The sequence below is a fragment of the Cyprinus carpio genome, chromosome A1 (genome assembly GCF_018340385.1).
Source record: "Cyprinus carpio isolate SPL01 chromosome A1, ASM1834038v1, whole genome shotgun sequence".
NCBI classification, from domain to species: Eukaryota; Metazoa; Chordata; class Actinopteri; order Cypriniformes; family Cyprinidae; genus Cyprinus; species Cyprinus carpio.
The window spans coordinates 38,659,881-38,677,043 of record NC_056572.1 but is presented as its reverse complement, the minus strand read 5'-3'; the positions used below and the strand labels follow the sequence as shown (position 1 = coordinate 38,677,043).

Genomic DNA, 17,163 nt, shown 5'->3' with positions numbered 1-17,163 from the left:
GCACAAACGACCTATATGGTCGTTTTTTGTTGGAGGACAGGCTCGAAAATACATGTCTATAAAACTCTGCTTTTGTGTTAAATTTCAAATGTTCAATATTTAATTAAAATAAATAAATAAATAAATAAAAATCAGAACTATGTCAAATGCCACATAATATTCATTTTGATAAATGCCAGTTGTAAATAATTCTAATTTATACGATACAAATCAAATCAAATAGTTAAGTCATATTATAAGCTCCATACAGGTGCAACCATCCAAAGCCCCAACAAAAAAATCTCAGTCTTTAACCATCATCAGTGTAAGGGCATAAAATTTGGTGAAATTTCTGCGAGTGCACTGAAACATTTGCTCTCTGAAAAGTCCCAAGATGTATGATACTGTATGTAATAATAAAATATTTATCATAATGTACTTTAAATATCATTAAAAAATAATGTCAAAAAGTAAATCAGTTCTATTGTTGCTCATAATTAGCAGTAGTGACGTTGTGATGTTGCTGGAAATAGAGTCATCAGTGTCCCAGTGTGTAGTGAGCATGTACATTCAAACATGTATATTCATTCATGAGCTATGGAGCTGATTGAGACACACCCATAGTGTGCATTCAACTCGACATGAGCTCCAGAATCAGGGGAAAAAACTTGCTTCTATGCATTCAAATTCAAAAGTTATTAGCTGTATACATCAATGCATATTTGACCCACTGGTGGCGCTAGAGGATTGGCAGTAAAGACGCCAGATTTGCTATGATTAATGTCTCTCCTCTCCTCTCTCCTCTGTCTACATGCCAGTTTTCACAACTTTCAACCAAACAGTTCTATGAACTGCCATAGACTTCCTTTCAAGAATAGTAAGAAGAATATAGCTGAAAAGCATCAGTTCGGGGCCAAAGCACTGCAAGCATATCAAGCACAGCTTGTGGCTGCAGGTTTAACTTGCATTTAATTTGCCTCCAAAATATGGGTTTTTGTAATGTAAATTTCTTCTGTAACACAGAGGAGGAGTCTGAGAATCTGACAGATATAAAGAGTGTTTGTGTCAGACTGAAGAACACAAACGGTGAGTTACTGCTTTATTGTGCATTAACAACACAAATATAAAAACATCTCTGCTGAGATCATCTGATTATAGACTGAGGAGATGGCAGTAAGTTCATCAATAACTCTACATAACTGCAGGTGGTTTTAGCTTTCTTTAGTGTGATGTTCATCTCTTTCTCTCTGTCTCTGTAGATGTTGGTGTTTTTAGCAGCTCTTCTCTCTGCTGTTCATATGAGCGGATGCAGTCAGAATGTAAACACGTCAGTCGACTGCTCTGATGTTTATAAATCAGGACAAACAGTCAGTGGGATTTACTCCATCTATCCAGCAGGAGACCTTCTGGTCTCGGTTTACTGTGAGATGATCTCAGGTGGGAATATTCAAGACAACGGAGCATGGACGGTACGAATGTGACTCTAGATCATCAAACACACATCAGCACATTCATGATGAATCATATATTCTATATAAACCCATCACAGGTGATTCAGAGGAGAATGGACGGCAGTGTGAATTTCTATCAGCCGTGGAATCAGTACAAGAGAGGATTTGGGAATGTGGAGGGAGAATACTGGGCTGGGTAAGATCTCCCAGCGTATGTGTGTTTGTGTGGATGTTCATGTCCAGTGTTTGGTTGAACGTGTTCTTCATGTGTGTGTATGATCAGGGCTGGAGAACATGTACCAGCTGACAAGCAACAGGACATACATGCTGAGAGTGGATCTGGAGGACTTTAAAGGAAATCAAGTTTTTGCTCTGTACTCGTTCTTCTCTGTGGGTCCTGAAGCTGATGGGTACAAACTACAAGTTTCAGGATTCACTGATGGAGGAGCAGGTAGGACACTTTCATTTATACTCATGAAAACACATTTCCATTGAGTTACTGTTCTTAGTGAAGCTTTTCCTCTCTGCAGACGACTCTTTATCTTTCCATAACGGACAGAAGTTCACCACCTTTGATAATGACCAAGATGAAGATGGAAAGAACTGTGCTAAAGAGTTTCTCGGGGGATTTTGGTACACAAACTGTTACGGTACAAACCCCAATGGTATATATTTATGGGGTGAAGATGACCCTCGTTCCATTGGAAATGTTTGGAAAACATGGAAGGGTTTCGAGGTCGGTATGAAATCCATCAGCATGAAGATCAAACGTGTGTTTTAGAAACACTGCAGTTCTTCTCAGAAATGAACAACAAAACAATCAATTTAATGTTTAATTCATGTGTCATTTAGTAAATCATGTAGGAATATGACTCTCATAATCATATGACTGTTTATGAATAGATCTTTCTTTGTTTTTGTTCTTTGCTTCTTTTAATTTGTAAACTGAAATGAATCAACAATTTATACATTTTCAATAAAACTCCTGCACTGAAATCATGTCAGATGTATTTATCTCCACAACAGACACCAGAAACACTAAATGAGATATACAATAGAGCCACAGCTGCTGGTGAACCAATAATAAAAGCATTAAAAACTTTTGACATTCTGATGATAACTCCAGTTGTGTTTCATGGGATATATGCATCATACCTCACATAAAATAATACAATTATTAAAATTAGCTTACTGCATGTTTCACTGACTGAAGCAGTAGCTCACAGCATTAGTCTTACAGGACCACTTATATGCTTTTGAATTATGAATCCAAACAAGACAAGAGTGTTTGGATTCTGAGTTACTCACACATTGCATATATACAGTGATGAGTCAGCTTTGTATCGCAAAGATAAACTTTATCTGTGTTTGGAAGAGACATCTTGGATTCAAAAGAGTGAAATTTACAGCACTGATCATATTTTATGCACAGAAATCGTCAAATACAATTATTGAAGATAAAAACTTATTTTTTTCTCAATATTCTGAGTGGATGCACTTCTGACACAACACTAACACAACCTGTTCAAGAGCCTGGTAATGTTTTAAGACCAGCTGTGGATATCAGATGACACATATCAGCCCACAGCATGCATTTGTGTATATACAGCCACTAAAAATCAGCCCCCTTTAAAATAATAACAATCACATTCTTTTCATCCTCAAACTAAAACGAACACAGACACAGTTTTATCCTATATACGGCTGTATTTATTTAGAGCAACTTATAACATCCAAATGAAAGATTAAACAGCAACATGATAGAAAAACTATTAATAATAATAATAATAATAATAATAAAAACACAAAAAGGATCAGCCCCTCCTAAAAATGACTGGTAAACTCAGGGGCCGACAGCAACCCTGAAGCAGCTGCAGGAGTTTATGACAAAGATCGGTCACTGTGTGCATGTGACAACAATATCACAAATCATCCACAAATGTGGCTTGTATGGGAGGGCTGAAGAAAAAAGCCACTCCTCGAGAAAGGCCACATGCAGTCAGACTGAGCTTTGCCAAAACACACCTTGAGGATTCTGAGGCAGATGAGAATAAAACTGATTTATTTGGCCTCAACAGCAAATGATACATCTGGCAGAAATCCAAGACAGCTAAGCATCCAGATAACAGCATTCCTGCAGTAAAGCATGAAGCTGGTGAAGTCCTGTTGTGTAAAGTATGTATGTAATTTGGATGCATACTATGATTAACCAAAACATATCAATTGTGCAGTATACGGCTGAAGCTGGACATTCTTACATTATTAAAACTGGCACGTCACTGTAAACAAATTTCTCTTGAATCAAAAATGAAAAGAATGTCAAACTGCTTGCAGTGTGGGTGTTCACATATTTCTGCCCATTGAGAGTGAGATTTACACATCCACTGTAATTGTGTGTCTTTCTCTTCGGGTCATTCATCATCATCTCAGACTGAATCAGAAAACAGCAGCAGCGGCATGCTTTCAGTTCATGTCTCATATATCTGTTCCCACTGAAGAGCACACCAACTTAACCATCCACAGCAGCGCACATGTACAACTACGGTACACGGTTCAGACATAATTCTAGTCTACTCAAAGTCTAGGTCAAGAATTTAAAGAATAATTCATTTAAAGTAGGAGTTTATCGAAGGTTTATGAAGTGACAAATCATCTAAATATGGATTCAGTTGGTTTTAATGTGCTACACAAGCAGCTATAGATGAGAAATATTCAATACACGTTCACTCAGTTACACAGCAAAGAGGGAAAATATTGTTGTTAAGCTCTTGAATAATCAGGAAAAGTTTCCTCTTAAGGAGTACGGTATTCCATTTACATTTATGCATTTAGCAGACGCTTTTATCCAAAACATCTTACAGTGCATTTAGGCTAACATTTTTTTTTTATTTACCTAACATGTGCTCCCCTGGGAATCAAACCCACAACCTTTGCACTGCTAACACAATGCTCTACCACTGAGCCACAGGAACCTTATTGTTGCTAAGAAACATATTTGATCTTCATGCTGATGGATTTCATGCTGACTGCGTAATTCTTCCACGTTGACCAAACAACACCAATGGCATGATAGGTGGGATCTTCACCCCATAAATACACACCGTTGGGGTTTGTAGTGTGACAGACTGCGTACCAAAATCCCCCGAGATACTGTTTGGCACAGTTCTTTTCATAGGAATCTTGGTCTTTGTCAAAGGTGGAGAACTTCTGTCCATTATGGCCAGATAAAGAGTCGCCTGCAGAGAGGAAAAGCTTCACTAAGGACAGTAACTCAATGGAAATGTGGTTTTATGAGTATAAATGAAAGTGTCCTACCAGCTCCTCCATCAGTGAATCCTGAAACATGCAGCTGATATCCAGCACATTCACAATCCACAGAGAAGGACGAGTACAGAGCGAAGCCTTTCCTTCCTTCAAAGTCCTCCAGATCCACTCTCAGCATGTACTTGTTGTTACGTGTCAGCTGGTACATGTTCTCCAGCCCTGATCATACACACACATGAAGAACACGTTCAACCAAACACAGGACATGAACATCCACACAAACACACACACGCTGTGAGATCTTACCCAGCCAGTATTCTCCCTCCACATTCCCAAATCCTCTCTTGTACTGATTCCACGGCAGATAGAAATTCACACTGCCGTCCATTCTCCTCTGAATCACCTGTGATGGGTTTATATAGAATATATGATTCATCATGAATGTGTTGATGTGTGTTTGATGATCTAAAGTCACATTCGTACCGTCCATCCTCCGTTGTCTTCATCTTTCCCACCTGAGATCATCTCACAGTAAACCCAGACAGGAATGTCTCCTGCTGGATAGATGGAGTAAATCCCACTGACTGTTTCTCCTGAGTTATAGATATCAGAACAGTCAAACTGCATGAATTTACAGCCACTGCACAATACAGCTGGGAGAAGAGACGCCAAAAACAACATTATCTACAGTATATAAGACAAAGAGAGAAACAGATGAACGTCACACTGAAAATTAAACAAATATGAAACAAGAGTTTAGAATACTTGACAATGAAGAAAACCAATGTACTCACTGCCATCTTCTCAATCAGAGTTCTGTTTTTGATCTAAAAAGGTAAATGCTGGAGAATACAGCAGTAACTCTATGCTTGTGTTCTTCAGTCTTTGTTTACACAAACACACCTTCAAATATCTGATTTTCAAGCTCCTCCTCGGCGTCTGTGAGTCAAAGTCCATTTGTGGCAATCTTGGAAAAGTCCTATTGCTGTTTTCACATTCAGGGATCATCCAAAACGAGAAAACGCTGCAATTACAGAGAATGAACATGGGGCAGGAGAAAAGCGCTTTGCTGAATTCAGATGCGTGTATGATAATTTATTCGGCTGCTGTAAAAATCAAATCTCTGAAAGACTCAAAACAAGCGTGAGATATCAAATCACTTTCATTGACAGAATGTCACACCTTGCAAATAATCGTAAGTGAACTTCAGGTCATCTAGAGGTGAGGAAAGGGAGTGGTGCAGACCTTGCCAAGTTAACTGTGTCACCAATGGTACATGTTGACTGTTCAATTGCACACTAGTTTGTTTCCCACAAGCTCAAAGGTCATGATCAATATCTTCATGTTTGTCAGATTGTTTGACAACCATTTATTTGTTTATGATCAGAATTGTTTAGACTTTAACTGGGTCATTGTTCTCTATATAGAAACTAGGACAGGGTCTATAAAATATGGGAATAAATGTCACAGCCTCCCGAGACACCATGCAACCATAAGTAATTAACAATCTAATGCAAGCGCCAATAATGTGCAACACAAAGTGTTATTTCTGTGCCACCAAACAGAATTGCTAAAATAAATGCTGGTTTCAAACACTCTTCCCGTCTGCCATTATTCACTGGTTCCCAAACTCACACCATTGACTCTGGTGAGTGCTGTCTGCTATGGAAGTACATGCGCATGTTGTTAATGATACAGATACCAATGTGAATGAACGTCTGGAAAACTGAAAATACTGTAACTGTACAAAATATAAATGCAGATGAGCATTTTATTGGTATTTTAATGCTAAACAGTTGCAGGATGCTTTATTTTCTCAACATTTTGTGGAAAAAAAATGATTTTGCAAATTTAAAACAATGGTGGGAGGTTGGTAAAACTCAAATAAAACTATGCTGTCAACTTTATACTGCATATTGTACTACCACTCAAAGAGAAACCGTTCAAGCCCTGGAAAGGTGTTCCGTGTTCTCCTTGACCTAGTTTTTCCCTCTTGTCTGATTGTGATATTGATTCCAGGTGTGTCTTGTTAATTCCAGCGTTTAGTTCCGTATTTAAGCCCTGTGTTTTCATTAGTCTAGTCTACGTCATTCAATTTCTCTTGCATTCCTGATGTTCCCTGCCTTTTTGTTTATTAAAGTCTGTTTGTTTGAGTTTGTCTGCGTCTCCTGGTCTCCTCGCTCCGAAAGATTGTGACAAATATAGCCATGTGACACGCAGCACGATGATTTCCTAGCAATGCCATCTGAGGGGTCAAAGGTCACACACAGTCACCTGAGGTTTCCTGCCTTGCCCTACACAGACTGAGAGTTCTCTGGATTCCCGGTGACTGTGATTTTGCGTTGAGAAATGCGCTTGTTCATGAGAGAGCTGCGTCCAGCGGAAGACGTAAGGCAAACGCAGAAGTGCAGAGAAGAGAGCAAAACAAAACACCAGTCAAGAATTAGAAGTACAAAACGAGGGTTTGTAAAGAAAAATGTGGGAGGATTTTGATAAAAGACAGGAGGACACTGGTTTTCTTTTGCTGTAAACAAAACTTGTTTCTCGTGAGACTAGCATATGGTAACTGGAGATTATACTACGCCTGCGTCCTACATCATCCGCTGGACGCTAGTCTCTCGTGAACACGCGTACGACAGTTAGCGGAAGCTAGAGATTAAGGTTTATAAAGTTGTAAATATGGATATTTTTCTTACACAAATGCATTGCTTCGCTTCAGAAGGCCTATATTAACCCACTGGAGCCGTGTAGACATATTTTAAAATGGATGGGTGCAATTTTTTGGACTTCAAATTTTGGGCTACCATCCACTTCCATATAAAGCATGGATTAGCCTAGACATTATTTAATTTAACTCTGATTGCACTCGTTTGAAAGAAGAAAGTCATATACACCTAAGATGGCTTGAGGATGAGTAAATCATGGGGTGATTTTTATTTTTGGGTGAACTATCCCTTTAAGTGAGTGTGGCTAAACGAACATTTTAACTACTTAAACTCCAGTAAGGGCTTAAAAATTAAACTATATGCCTTTACTAGGCTAGTTAATTGATCCAGTGAAAGTTGAATGAAATGAAACGATCAGCTGCACGTACCTCTGCTAAACCGTTACTTGTTCTGCAGTCTCTGCTGATGTTGTACATCCAGTTAGGCATGCGCTTCATATGCCCACAGCGGGTTATGATTGGTCGATTTTGACGCTCAAAGCTGATTGGCTAAAGAGAATGATGGACAGACACACTGATTACATGTGACCAGCCAGAAGAGTCTCTAAATACAAATCTGAGGTGACGATTTCCAAATGCACATTCAACAAGCAATTTGTAAATGTAAAACATTGAAAACTTTGTGTGCTCACTTGTATATGTGCATTAACAGTGTTTTTCTTTTGTGACATGCATTTTGGTATGCATTCAACCCGACATGAGCTCCAGAACCTAAATATATCTTCTAAAAAGTGAAAATGACGTGACATACGGCCAAGTATGGTGACCCATACTCAGAATTGGTGCTCTGCATTTAACCCATCCAAAGTACACACACACCGTGAACACACACACACACACACACACACACACACACACACACACACACACACACACACACACACACACACACACACACCGTGAACACACACCCGGAGCAGTGGGCATCATTTATGCTGCGGCGCCGGGGAACAGTTGGGGGTTCAGTGCCTTGCTCTTCCCCAGCTTCTATGCCTTAACACAGAGTTATTTATTGAAGTTATTCAGCACAAACATCTGTGCATATTTGACCCATTGGTGACGCTAGAGGGTTTGAGATTGAGATTTTTTTTAGGCTATGGTTAATGTTCACCCAGAAGACAGAAAAAATGTCAAATTGAATCTTTTTAACATTTTAAATGTTTCTGCTAGACATAAATGAGGTGAACATCAAATGGAGACTTAAGCTTCTCACATTTGTCTCCCGAGAGAAAAACTGCAATATTCTCAAATTTGTCTCCTTGAAAGCAAAGATCTTAACAGCTTTACAAAGTGTGCACCAAATTAAATGCCTCTTTATGAACTCTGACATTTCTTAATTCATTCAAGGATTTGATCATAAGCAATAAACCATGACCATGTTATAAGACATCTGTAAGCCAGTTTTAAAGGCATCTGGTACATGATTATTTTCAAGAACAAGTGATGTGCCCTATGCACAAAAACTGCACAGCTCTATGTAAGGAATCCATGACCTATATTTACATGCATGCAAAATGGGGTTTACAAGACAAACTTGTCAATCTTGCACAAACAATGGAAAAAAAATTGTTATGCAACAACCATGAAGCACGTTTACATGAGTGTAACATTTCTTAAAAGAATAATAAGCTTCACTTATTTAATCCTTTTCTAGTGTGTTTGGTAAAAGTGCTGCATATACGATGGGGATTTGAAGATCAATTTAAAATTGAACATGAAGAAAGGGCAACCTCTGAGCAATAAAACATTTTATAATGGAGTTTTGAAAGAAGTTACAGCATGACAATAAAGAGATCTCCCATGTTTCTCACACTACAATCTCATTTGTAACTATTTCTCTCAGAACCGTCTCATGTCTGTACTTCTATTTCTCCTAATTTTAGCAGAAACATCTGAGTCGCTGTTGATACTAACATGAGAGATACATGAGAATCACAACTATGTCTTCTGAGCTTAGAAAAAAAGCAACCACTGAGCAATACATTTTTACTGGGCAGGCTCTCCTCTATCAGCCAGTTTTCACAACTTTTTGACCAAACAGTTCCATGGACTGCCATAGACTTCCACTCAATAATAATATTAATAATAAGAAGAATACAGCTGAAAAGCATCAGTTCAGGGCCAAGGCACTGCAAACACAGCAAATACATCTACTGACTGCATGCTAAACTTGAATTTAATTTGCATCCAAAATATGTCTTTGTATTGTAAATGTCAGTCTTAACACAGAGGAGGAGTCTGACAATCTGACAGATAAAGAGTGTTTGTGTCAGACTGAAGAACACACGCGGTGGTGAGTTACTGCTTTATTCATCATTTACATTACAAAACATCCAGACATTTATTTAACATTCAAAAAATAAACTAAATATCAAATTACACTATATGAAAACATTTCTGAAATTTTCATTTAGATAAAACTGATCTCTGCTGTGATCCTACTGAGGAGAGATTGAGAAGATGGCAGTAAGTTCATCAATAACTCTACATTCCTAGAGATGTTTTCAGTGTGATGATCGTCTCTTTCTCTCTGTCTCTGTAGATGTTGGTGTTTTTAGTGGTTCTTTTTCCGGTTGTGCTGATGAATGAATGCAGTCAGGATGAAAAAGACTGTTCTGACCTTTATTACTCAGGAGAAATGGTCAATGGGACTTATGCCATCTATCCAGCAGGAGACATTCCTGTCTGGGTTTACTGTGAGATGATCTCAGGTGGGAAAGATGATGACAACGGAGCATGGACGGTACGAATGTGACTCTAGATCATCAAACACACATCAGCACATTCATGATGAATCATATATTCTATATAAACCCATCACAGGTGATTCAGAGGAGAATGGACGGCAGTGTGAATTTCTATCTGCCGTGGAATCAGTACAAGAGAGGATTTGGGAATGTGGAGGGGAATACTGGCTGGGTAAGATCTCACAGCGTGTGTGTGTTTGTGTGGATGTTCATGTCCAGTGTTTGGTTGAACGTGTTCTTCATGTGTGTGTATGATCAGGGCTGGAGAACATGTACCAGCTGACACGTAACAACAAGTACATGCTGAGAGTGGATCTGGAGGACTTTAAAAGAAATCAAGTTTTTGCTCTGTACTCGTCCTTCTCTGTGGGTCCTGAAGCTGATGGGTACAAACTACAAGTTTCAGGGTTCAAAAATGGAGGAGCAGGTAGGACACTTTCATTTATACTCATGAAAACACATTTCCATTGAGTTACTGTCTTTAGTGAAGCTTTTCTTCTCTGCAGGAGACTCTTTATCTCGCCATAATGGAAAGAAGTTCTCCACCTTTGACAAAGACCAAGACTCCTATAAAAAGAACTGTGCCAAAGAGTTTCTCGGGGCATTTTGGTACTCAGCCTGTCACACTACAAACCCCAATGGTATATATTTATGGGGTGAAGATGACACATATTACGCTATTGGAAATGTTTGGGAATCATGGAGGGGTAAGGCTGTCGGTATGAAATCCATCAGTATGAAGATCAAACGTGTGTCATAGAAACACTGCAGTTCTTCTCAGAAATAAAATACAAAACAATCAAATGAATGCCAAAGGGTTTCCTCTTCTCTATTAACTGTGTAACTGCATGAATTATGTAGGAATATCACTCTCTTAAACCTTTGACTGTTTATAAATTGTTCTTCTTTAGGTAACACTTTATAATATCTTTCATTTATAAATCATACCAAACATTATATAATGCTAACAGATCATTAGTTAATATATTCACATAACTAGAAATATGAGATAATGTTCTTGTTAATGTTTACTGATGAACTTACTAAACATTACCTAATGATTAACATATGATTATTTAATGTAAATTGAAATGCTTACAAATGTCAGTAAACGCTCAGTTCATATGATCTTCATTTGTTGGTCTTTGTTTGTTGTGTAGACCTCTATTCACACATATCAACAAATAATTTATTAATTATATGTTCATGTTTTTGCAGTAGCCAATCTAAAGTAGAAACTATTATAAACGATTACCAGTCATTTAGGATCTTTATGGCCATTGGACTGTTAGCTGCTGTAACAAGGTTTGTGTGAAGGGTGGCTGCCCAACATAATCTAAATGCTTGTTAAAGTCATAACAGATTGCAATTTTGGTGCAAAAAAAAAAAAAAAAGTTTTTATTGCCTCAACACTCACATTAGTGTACTACTCTTCAGTCCATCATTAAACAGGATATTCTTTGAATCATAAATAAACAGGGGGAAATAAATCATTTTTAAAAGAAAAAAAAAAACTTGTTCATTTATAAAATAATGTAATATAAACAGATTGAACTGTATTCCCTTATAAATCGACCCCTGTACACTTTTGACCCTTTAACCAACCCTTAAACCACCAAACCTGTCCTAACTTACCCATATCACATCTCAACAGCAGCTGAAGTGGTGTACATTAACACAAGCTTTTAATCATTTTATAACATCATTTGTAGATTTTCAGTAAGTGCTTGATCATATGGAATGGAAAGTTTAATGACATTGTTAGCATTTTAACTTGCATGAAACAATGATTTGTTAAACATTAATGTTTAATAAGTTTATTAGCAAACATTAACAAGCACATTATCTCATGTTTCTAACACTTTGAATATTTATTAACTAATGATCCATTAAACATAATATATAGTTATAATATATTGTTTATGATTTATTAATGAAAGCTATTATAAAGTGTTACCGACCAAGGACCTCCAGGGGTGTAATATGAAGATTCATAGATTTCGAACAGTGACAGGTTTATTAATGAACTTTTTAGGTCCATTTTTGACCTTTCACATCCTGGGGACATCTGTTGACCACATATCTGACCAAATCACTCCCATTCTCAAATCACTCCGGGGCTTCCCGTCTCATTCAGAATGATGTATACACTCTAAAAAATGCTGGGTTAAATATAACCCAACGCTGGGTTAAAAAGGGACCAACCCAACAGTTGGGTTGTTTTGACCCAGCAGTTGGCAGAGGTATAAAGTCCAGGGGTCAGAAAGTAAAAGTCCTGCCATATGTTTATTCCACCCATGAACTCAGCAAGCTGTTTTAACCAGAGGAGAACCAAGTCATTCCTTTCACATCACAAACGAGTCTCGAGTCAGATCCCAAGTCCTCAAAGAGTTAAAGTTAATGAGATAATTAAGTGACTAATTAAATGAAGATTGTGCATTAGTGAGGAACACCTGCTGTTAACAATCAACTTAACAGAAGAAAAGAGAAACACAAGAACTACAATTGACTCCAGGCACAGCCTTGGATGAAATATACTGATTTATTTCTTTTTTTTTAAAAGCACACAAGATGCCACCATAACTGTGGTCAAGGTTTGCTTTAATTAGTCTCTTGACCCTTTTAATAACTCAAAGTAGTTGGTTTCTAAGCAATTGCAATATTGTTTCACAGCAAACATTTGTGCATTGCTGAATCAAAAGATTGAAGAAGCAAAGTAACTTGTGATTTCTGCTAATAACTCATGGTAAATAAACATCATAAAGTGGTCTCTCTCTTTGGTTTATTGTTCAGATACTGTAGAACTACAAAAAAAAAAAAAACAACTATTAAACAAATGCCACCTTAATGTGTCAATATTGAATAAATAAAAAAGCTATGTCTGCTCAGGAATTTAGCCATGAACATTTATCATACTATCCTCAACAGTGGTGACCATAATTTTTAATACTGCAGTGCATGATGAGAGTTTTTACTATGGTGTTACCCAGCATTCATTGCCTCATGAAGCATTTTGTTGATTGTCACCATTGTTGAGATTGGTATACTGGTTCTTGATGTCTCTCTGTGTCTAAATAGTGTAGTAGTTTTTTTTTTTTTTTTTTTGTGTATTATATGCATATACACACACACACACATATATATATATATATACTGTACACACATATACTTTTTTTTTATTAATTCACTATATATTTTAGAACAACAGTGTTCTGTGGTTTCACATAGTTCTTAATGCAAAACCTGAACATGTAAATGGAAGCAAGTTATTTTAAATTAAATCAGGCCATTTCATGAGGCTTGTTTCATCACATATAAACAGCAAATATCTCATCATTGTAAAACACCACATGCATTTCTACAGAGAGAGAGATCTAGCGCAACAACTCAAGGGTCAAGAGCACAACTAAATCAAACACTGATCTCCATGATGGTGGCATCATTTTAACCAATAAAACATCAACATCTGATCCTCTGTAATTTCCAATAACAGCATGTGTTCATCATTAATGCACAATCATCATTTAATTAATCACTTATTTATCTCATTAACTTTAACTCTTTGAGGACTTGGGATTTGACTTGAGACTTGTTTGTGACTTGAAAGGAATGACTTGGTTCCTCCTCTGGTGAAATCAGCTGCTGAGTTCATGGATGGAGCAAAAATATGGCAGGACTTTTACTTTCTGACCCCTGGACTACCCACCTCTGGTCAAAATAACCCAACCGCTGGGTCAAAACAACCCAACCGCTGGGTTGGTCCCTTTTTAACCCAGCACTGGGTTACATTTAACCCAGCATTTTTTAGAGTGTAAGCTCTCCTTACTGTTGCATGTCTAGGGAAGAAGCACAACATGAATGGACATAAAGCCATAATGTTTTTATTGCCAGTTTGAGTTTGCGAGCTGACAAGGCCAAAATAACACAAAATGTTCTTGGTTTTTAAACCTTGCATATCCCAAATAAAATAAAATAAAATACAGTTCACTACCCTGACTACCTCACTACCCAAAACAAGTTTCACAAACAGAAATGGCATCAGACTCCTTACTATCCCAATTTAGTATTTACAATATTTACAAGACTATTTACAGAGCCAGGTTTAGAAGGTAATCCAGAAATCACGGTCTAACAGGTAAAGGACTCAAATAAACCAGTAACTAAACACAAAACAAACAGTAGGCTACTCACAATCTCAACACTCTCTGAATACAAACTTCAACACACAGCTCCGCACTATACAAACAAACTGCTCAGATCAAAAAGTGGCAAAGGAGGCTGCTGAGGAAGTGATGTTGTGACATTTTAAAGTTCTGTAGACCAATCAGTAAGCAGCAAGAATCACCCTGCAGGAGCCAATCAGATGTCTTTTCCTAGGCAGAGCAGAGACACAGAAAGTGCTGTTTTTTTGCAGTGAATTTTAGGGATGTTTCAGTGTACTGGGATGATCTGGACTCATCTGCTGGACACACACACACACACACACACTGAGTCTGCATGTAAAGTCTGCTGTCCATCACCAGGAGGAGCCCTCACTCAACGTCTAGAAGCTCTTCACAATATACAGTTCACTGCATCTTTAGCTCCTGCTAGTAATTGTTTAGTGCTTATTTATATTGAAACACGTGTATCGTAACAAAGCCTTACTGGTGTTCAATGCTTTGTTATGGAAGCTTATTTCTGCCACAGAATTGAAAAAAAAAAAGGTATCTATGACTTTTTAACTCACAATTCAGACCCCCACCCCCCCACCCTCACAATTCCGAGAAAAAAAAAATGCAGATTAGAGCAAGATAAATTTGCAATTGTGGGAAAAAAAACTCATGAATGTGAGATAAACGGAAAACAAGTTTACATGCCTCGCACCCTTTTACCTCAGACACTGTATTTCTCATCTTTGGATTATGTTATTATGTCATATTATATCAGTGTGCTCTTTAAAATTCTTAAATGACATTTTGAAATCTCTTCTGAACTTATTCAGTCAAAATCAGTGAAGGAAGTGGTTTGTTAATCATTAGATGTAACATTTTTGGATCTTCTATAATATGCATCTGATTTTACCTTAAATGCAGAGGAAATGTGATATGTATAAAGTACTTTGGGAAAATTTTCACATTTTCTGTTGTAACCAAAAGCTAAAATGCTTACCCATTTTTCTGCACATCAATCGACACTATATACCCCATAATGACAAAGACATGAAAAAGACTGCATGAAAATGTCGCATTGAAATAGTTATTTAGACACTTTGCTTTGACATATTATGAACTTTAGATCAGGTGCATCGCATTTCTCTGCATCATCAATTTCTGGTTATTGGACATTATTTTGAAAGAAACACACCTGCCTTGAAAAGGTTAAACAGATGAAAATGCATATGCATATGCAGAGTCAGGATTGTGCTGAGGACCATAACCAACTTATATGAATGGGTTGCTTTGGTAACAATGTAGGCGTATGTGACGAGATGCAGAAAAAGGCAGAAAAAGTTTAAATCCTTAACAATACAAGGAAAACAATTAGAACAGATGTTCGTTTTGCTCTCCCAAGCAGCTGTCAGAAGGACATTGTACCTAGCATTGCTGCAAAAAATACAGGGCAATGAGCATAATTCTTTCTTTGTTTTGTCCAAAACAAAATGGCATTGTGGATAACACAAGATGACAGGCATTTTTGGCAACACTATATGTATCTATAACAGCCGCTGACTTACATTGGTGATGTTAGCGTGTGTTGTTAAACAACCATTTTTACTATACACCTTAACTAGGCACACTGATGAAACGAGACCTGCCAGGAAAGTCTTAAAATACACACACGTATTTTTGCAAATGCACATCTAACAAAAACACTCGTTTTTGCACACCTGTAACCACCTTTTTCCTGAACACCTAAGTCTTGCCCGACTCTAGCAAAGCTTTAAATTTCCTGTCTCCTGTGTTTGTAGTCACATGAACATATTTCCGGGCTGATAATATAATGTCAAACCTAATAATGTCAATGAAAATGGTTTTAAAAGGCACATGGCTCCATAGTTCTGCAACGACCATCTTTTTGCAGAGACTTACCTGTCAAAGTTTAATTTAGTTACTTGATACTAGTGGGTAAATGACTGAAAACAGATGGGAGTATTTAAACTCTGGCATGGTGGTCATGACAGGATCCTCCTCCACCTCTCCCACATTGAGGGAGGATCCACTTAACTAGGGCATAATCCAGAAATTCGCAGTGAGACCCTCAAGGAGCTGATTGTTTAATCCTTGACAGAAGAAATCAATAAGGGCAAAGCCCAGAACTTTGGCAAGATGAGCAATGTCCAGAAAGTCCTGGATGTGGTCCTCAAGGGAGCGGGTGCCCTGATGGAGCTGAATTAATTTGACTGCTGGATCCATGTTTAGGTCTGATGTTCTGTAACATCAGTGCAAACTCCAAAGTGAGGGAGAGTAGGATCCACATGCAGCAGATATTTCTTAAAGACAACAATGAACACAGTCAAACATAAAAACCAAAACAGAGTATGTACAACAGGAACAGGGGTGTATTCCAGAAAGCAAGGTTAACTTGCCGTGACATATACCCTGAACTCTCAGCTGATTAACCCAAACCTTGCTTACTTGAGCTATGCTGGTTCCAAAAACACGTCCGGAAGTAAGTTCAGTCAACTCAGAGTATGTTCACAGTTAAAGCTCGAGACACACTGCCATTTTTTTCAAATGGTCATTTTCCATACTTACTGCTTATCGACACCTAATTGGTGGTTGTGCAATCATTTTTCATTTAATCTTTTAATCACAGAGAATGAGAATTATATTGTTTGTTTGATGCTAATTATATCATGTAATATCCAGTGCCCAAATTTGTGTACATAATATATTGTTTCATGAGCTATGGAGCTTATTAAGACGCACCCTTGGTATGCATTCGACCTAACATCAGTTTCCAGAATCAGAGGTAAACTTTAAATTAATGCTCAAAGGATATTAGTATAAACATA

General features: G+C 37.6%; 1 protein-coding gene and 2 pseudogenes across 1 annotated transcript; 2 read left to right on the top strand and 1 right to left on the bottom strand.

Moving 5' to 3' along the window:
• Positions 1-1,044: 1,044 nt before the first annotated feature.
• Positions 1,045-2,297, top strand: LOC109081265 (annotated as a pseudogene).
• Positions 2,298-3,933: 1,636 nt separating this feature from the next.
• On the bottom strand, positions 3,934-5,587 carry LOC122146492 (microfibril-associated glycoprotein 4-like). The gene is made up of 5 exons (XM_042765572.1): positions 5,489-5,587; positions 5,178-5,378; positions 5,001-5,097; positions 4,746-4,913; positions 3,934-4,666 (listed from the first exon to the last, which is right to left on the bottom strand). Exons 1-5 carry the CDS (start codon positions 5,492-5,494, stop codon positions 4,413-4,415), a joined length of 726 nt encoding a protein of 241 aa, XP_042621506.1. The 5' UTR covers positions 5,495-5,587; the 3' UTR covers positions 3,934-4,412.
• Positions 5,588-9,931: 4,344 nt separating this feature from the next.
• Positions 9,932-11,005, top strand: LOC122147644 (annotated as a pseudogene).
• The last annotated feature ends 6,158 nt before the right edge of the window (positions 11,006-17,163 follow it).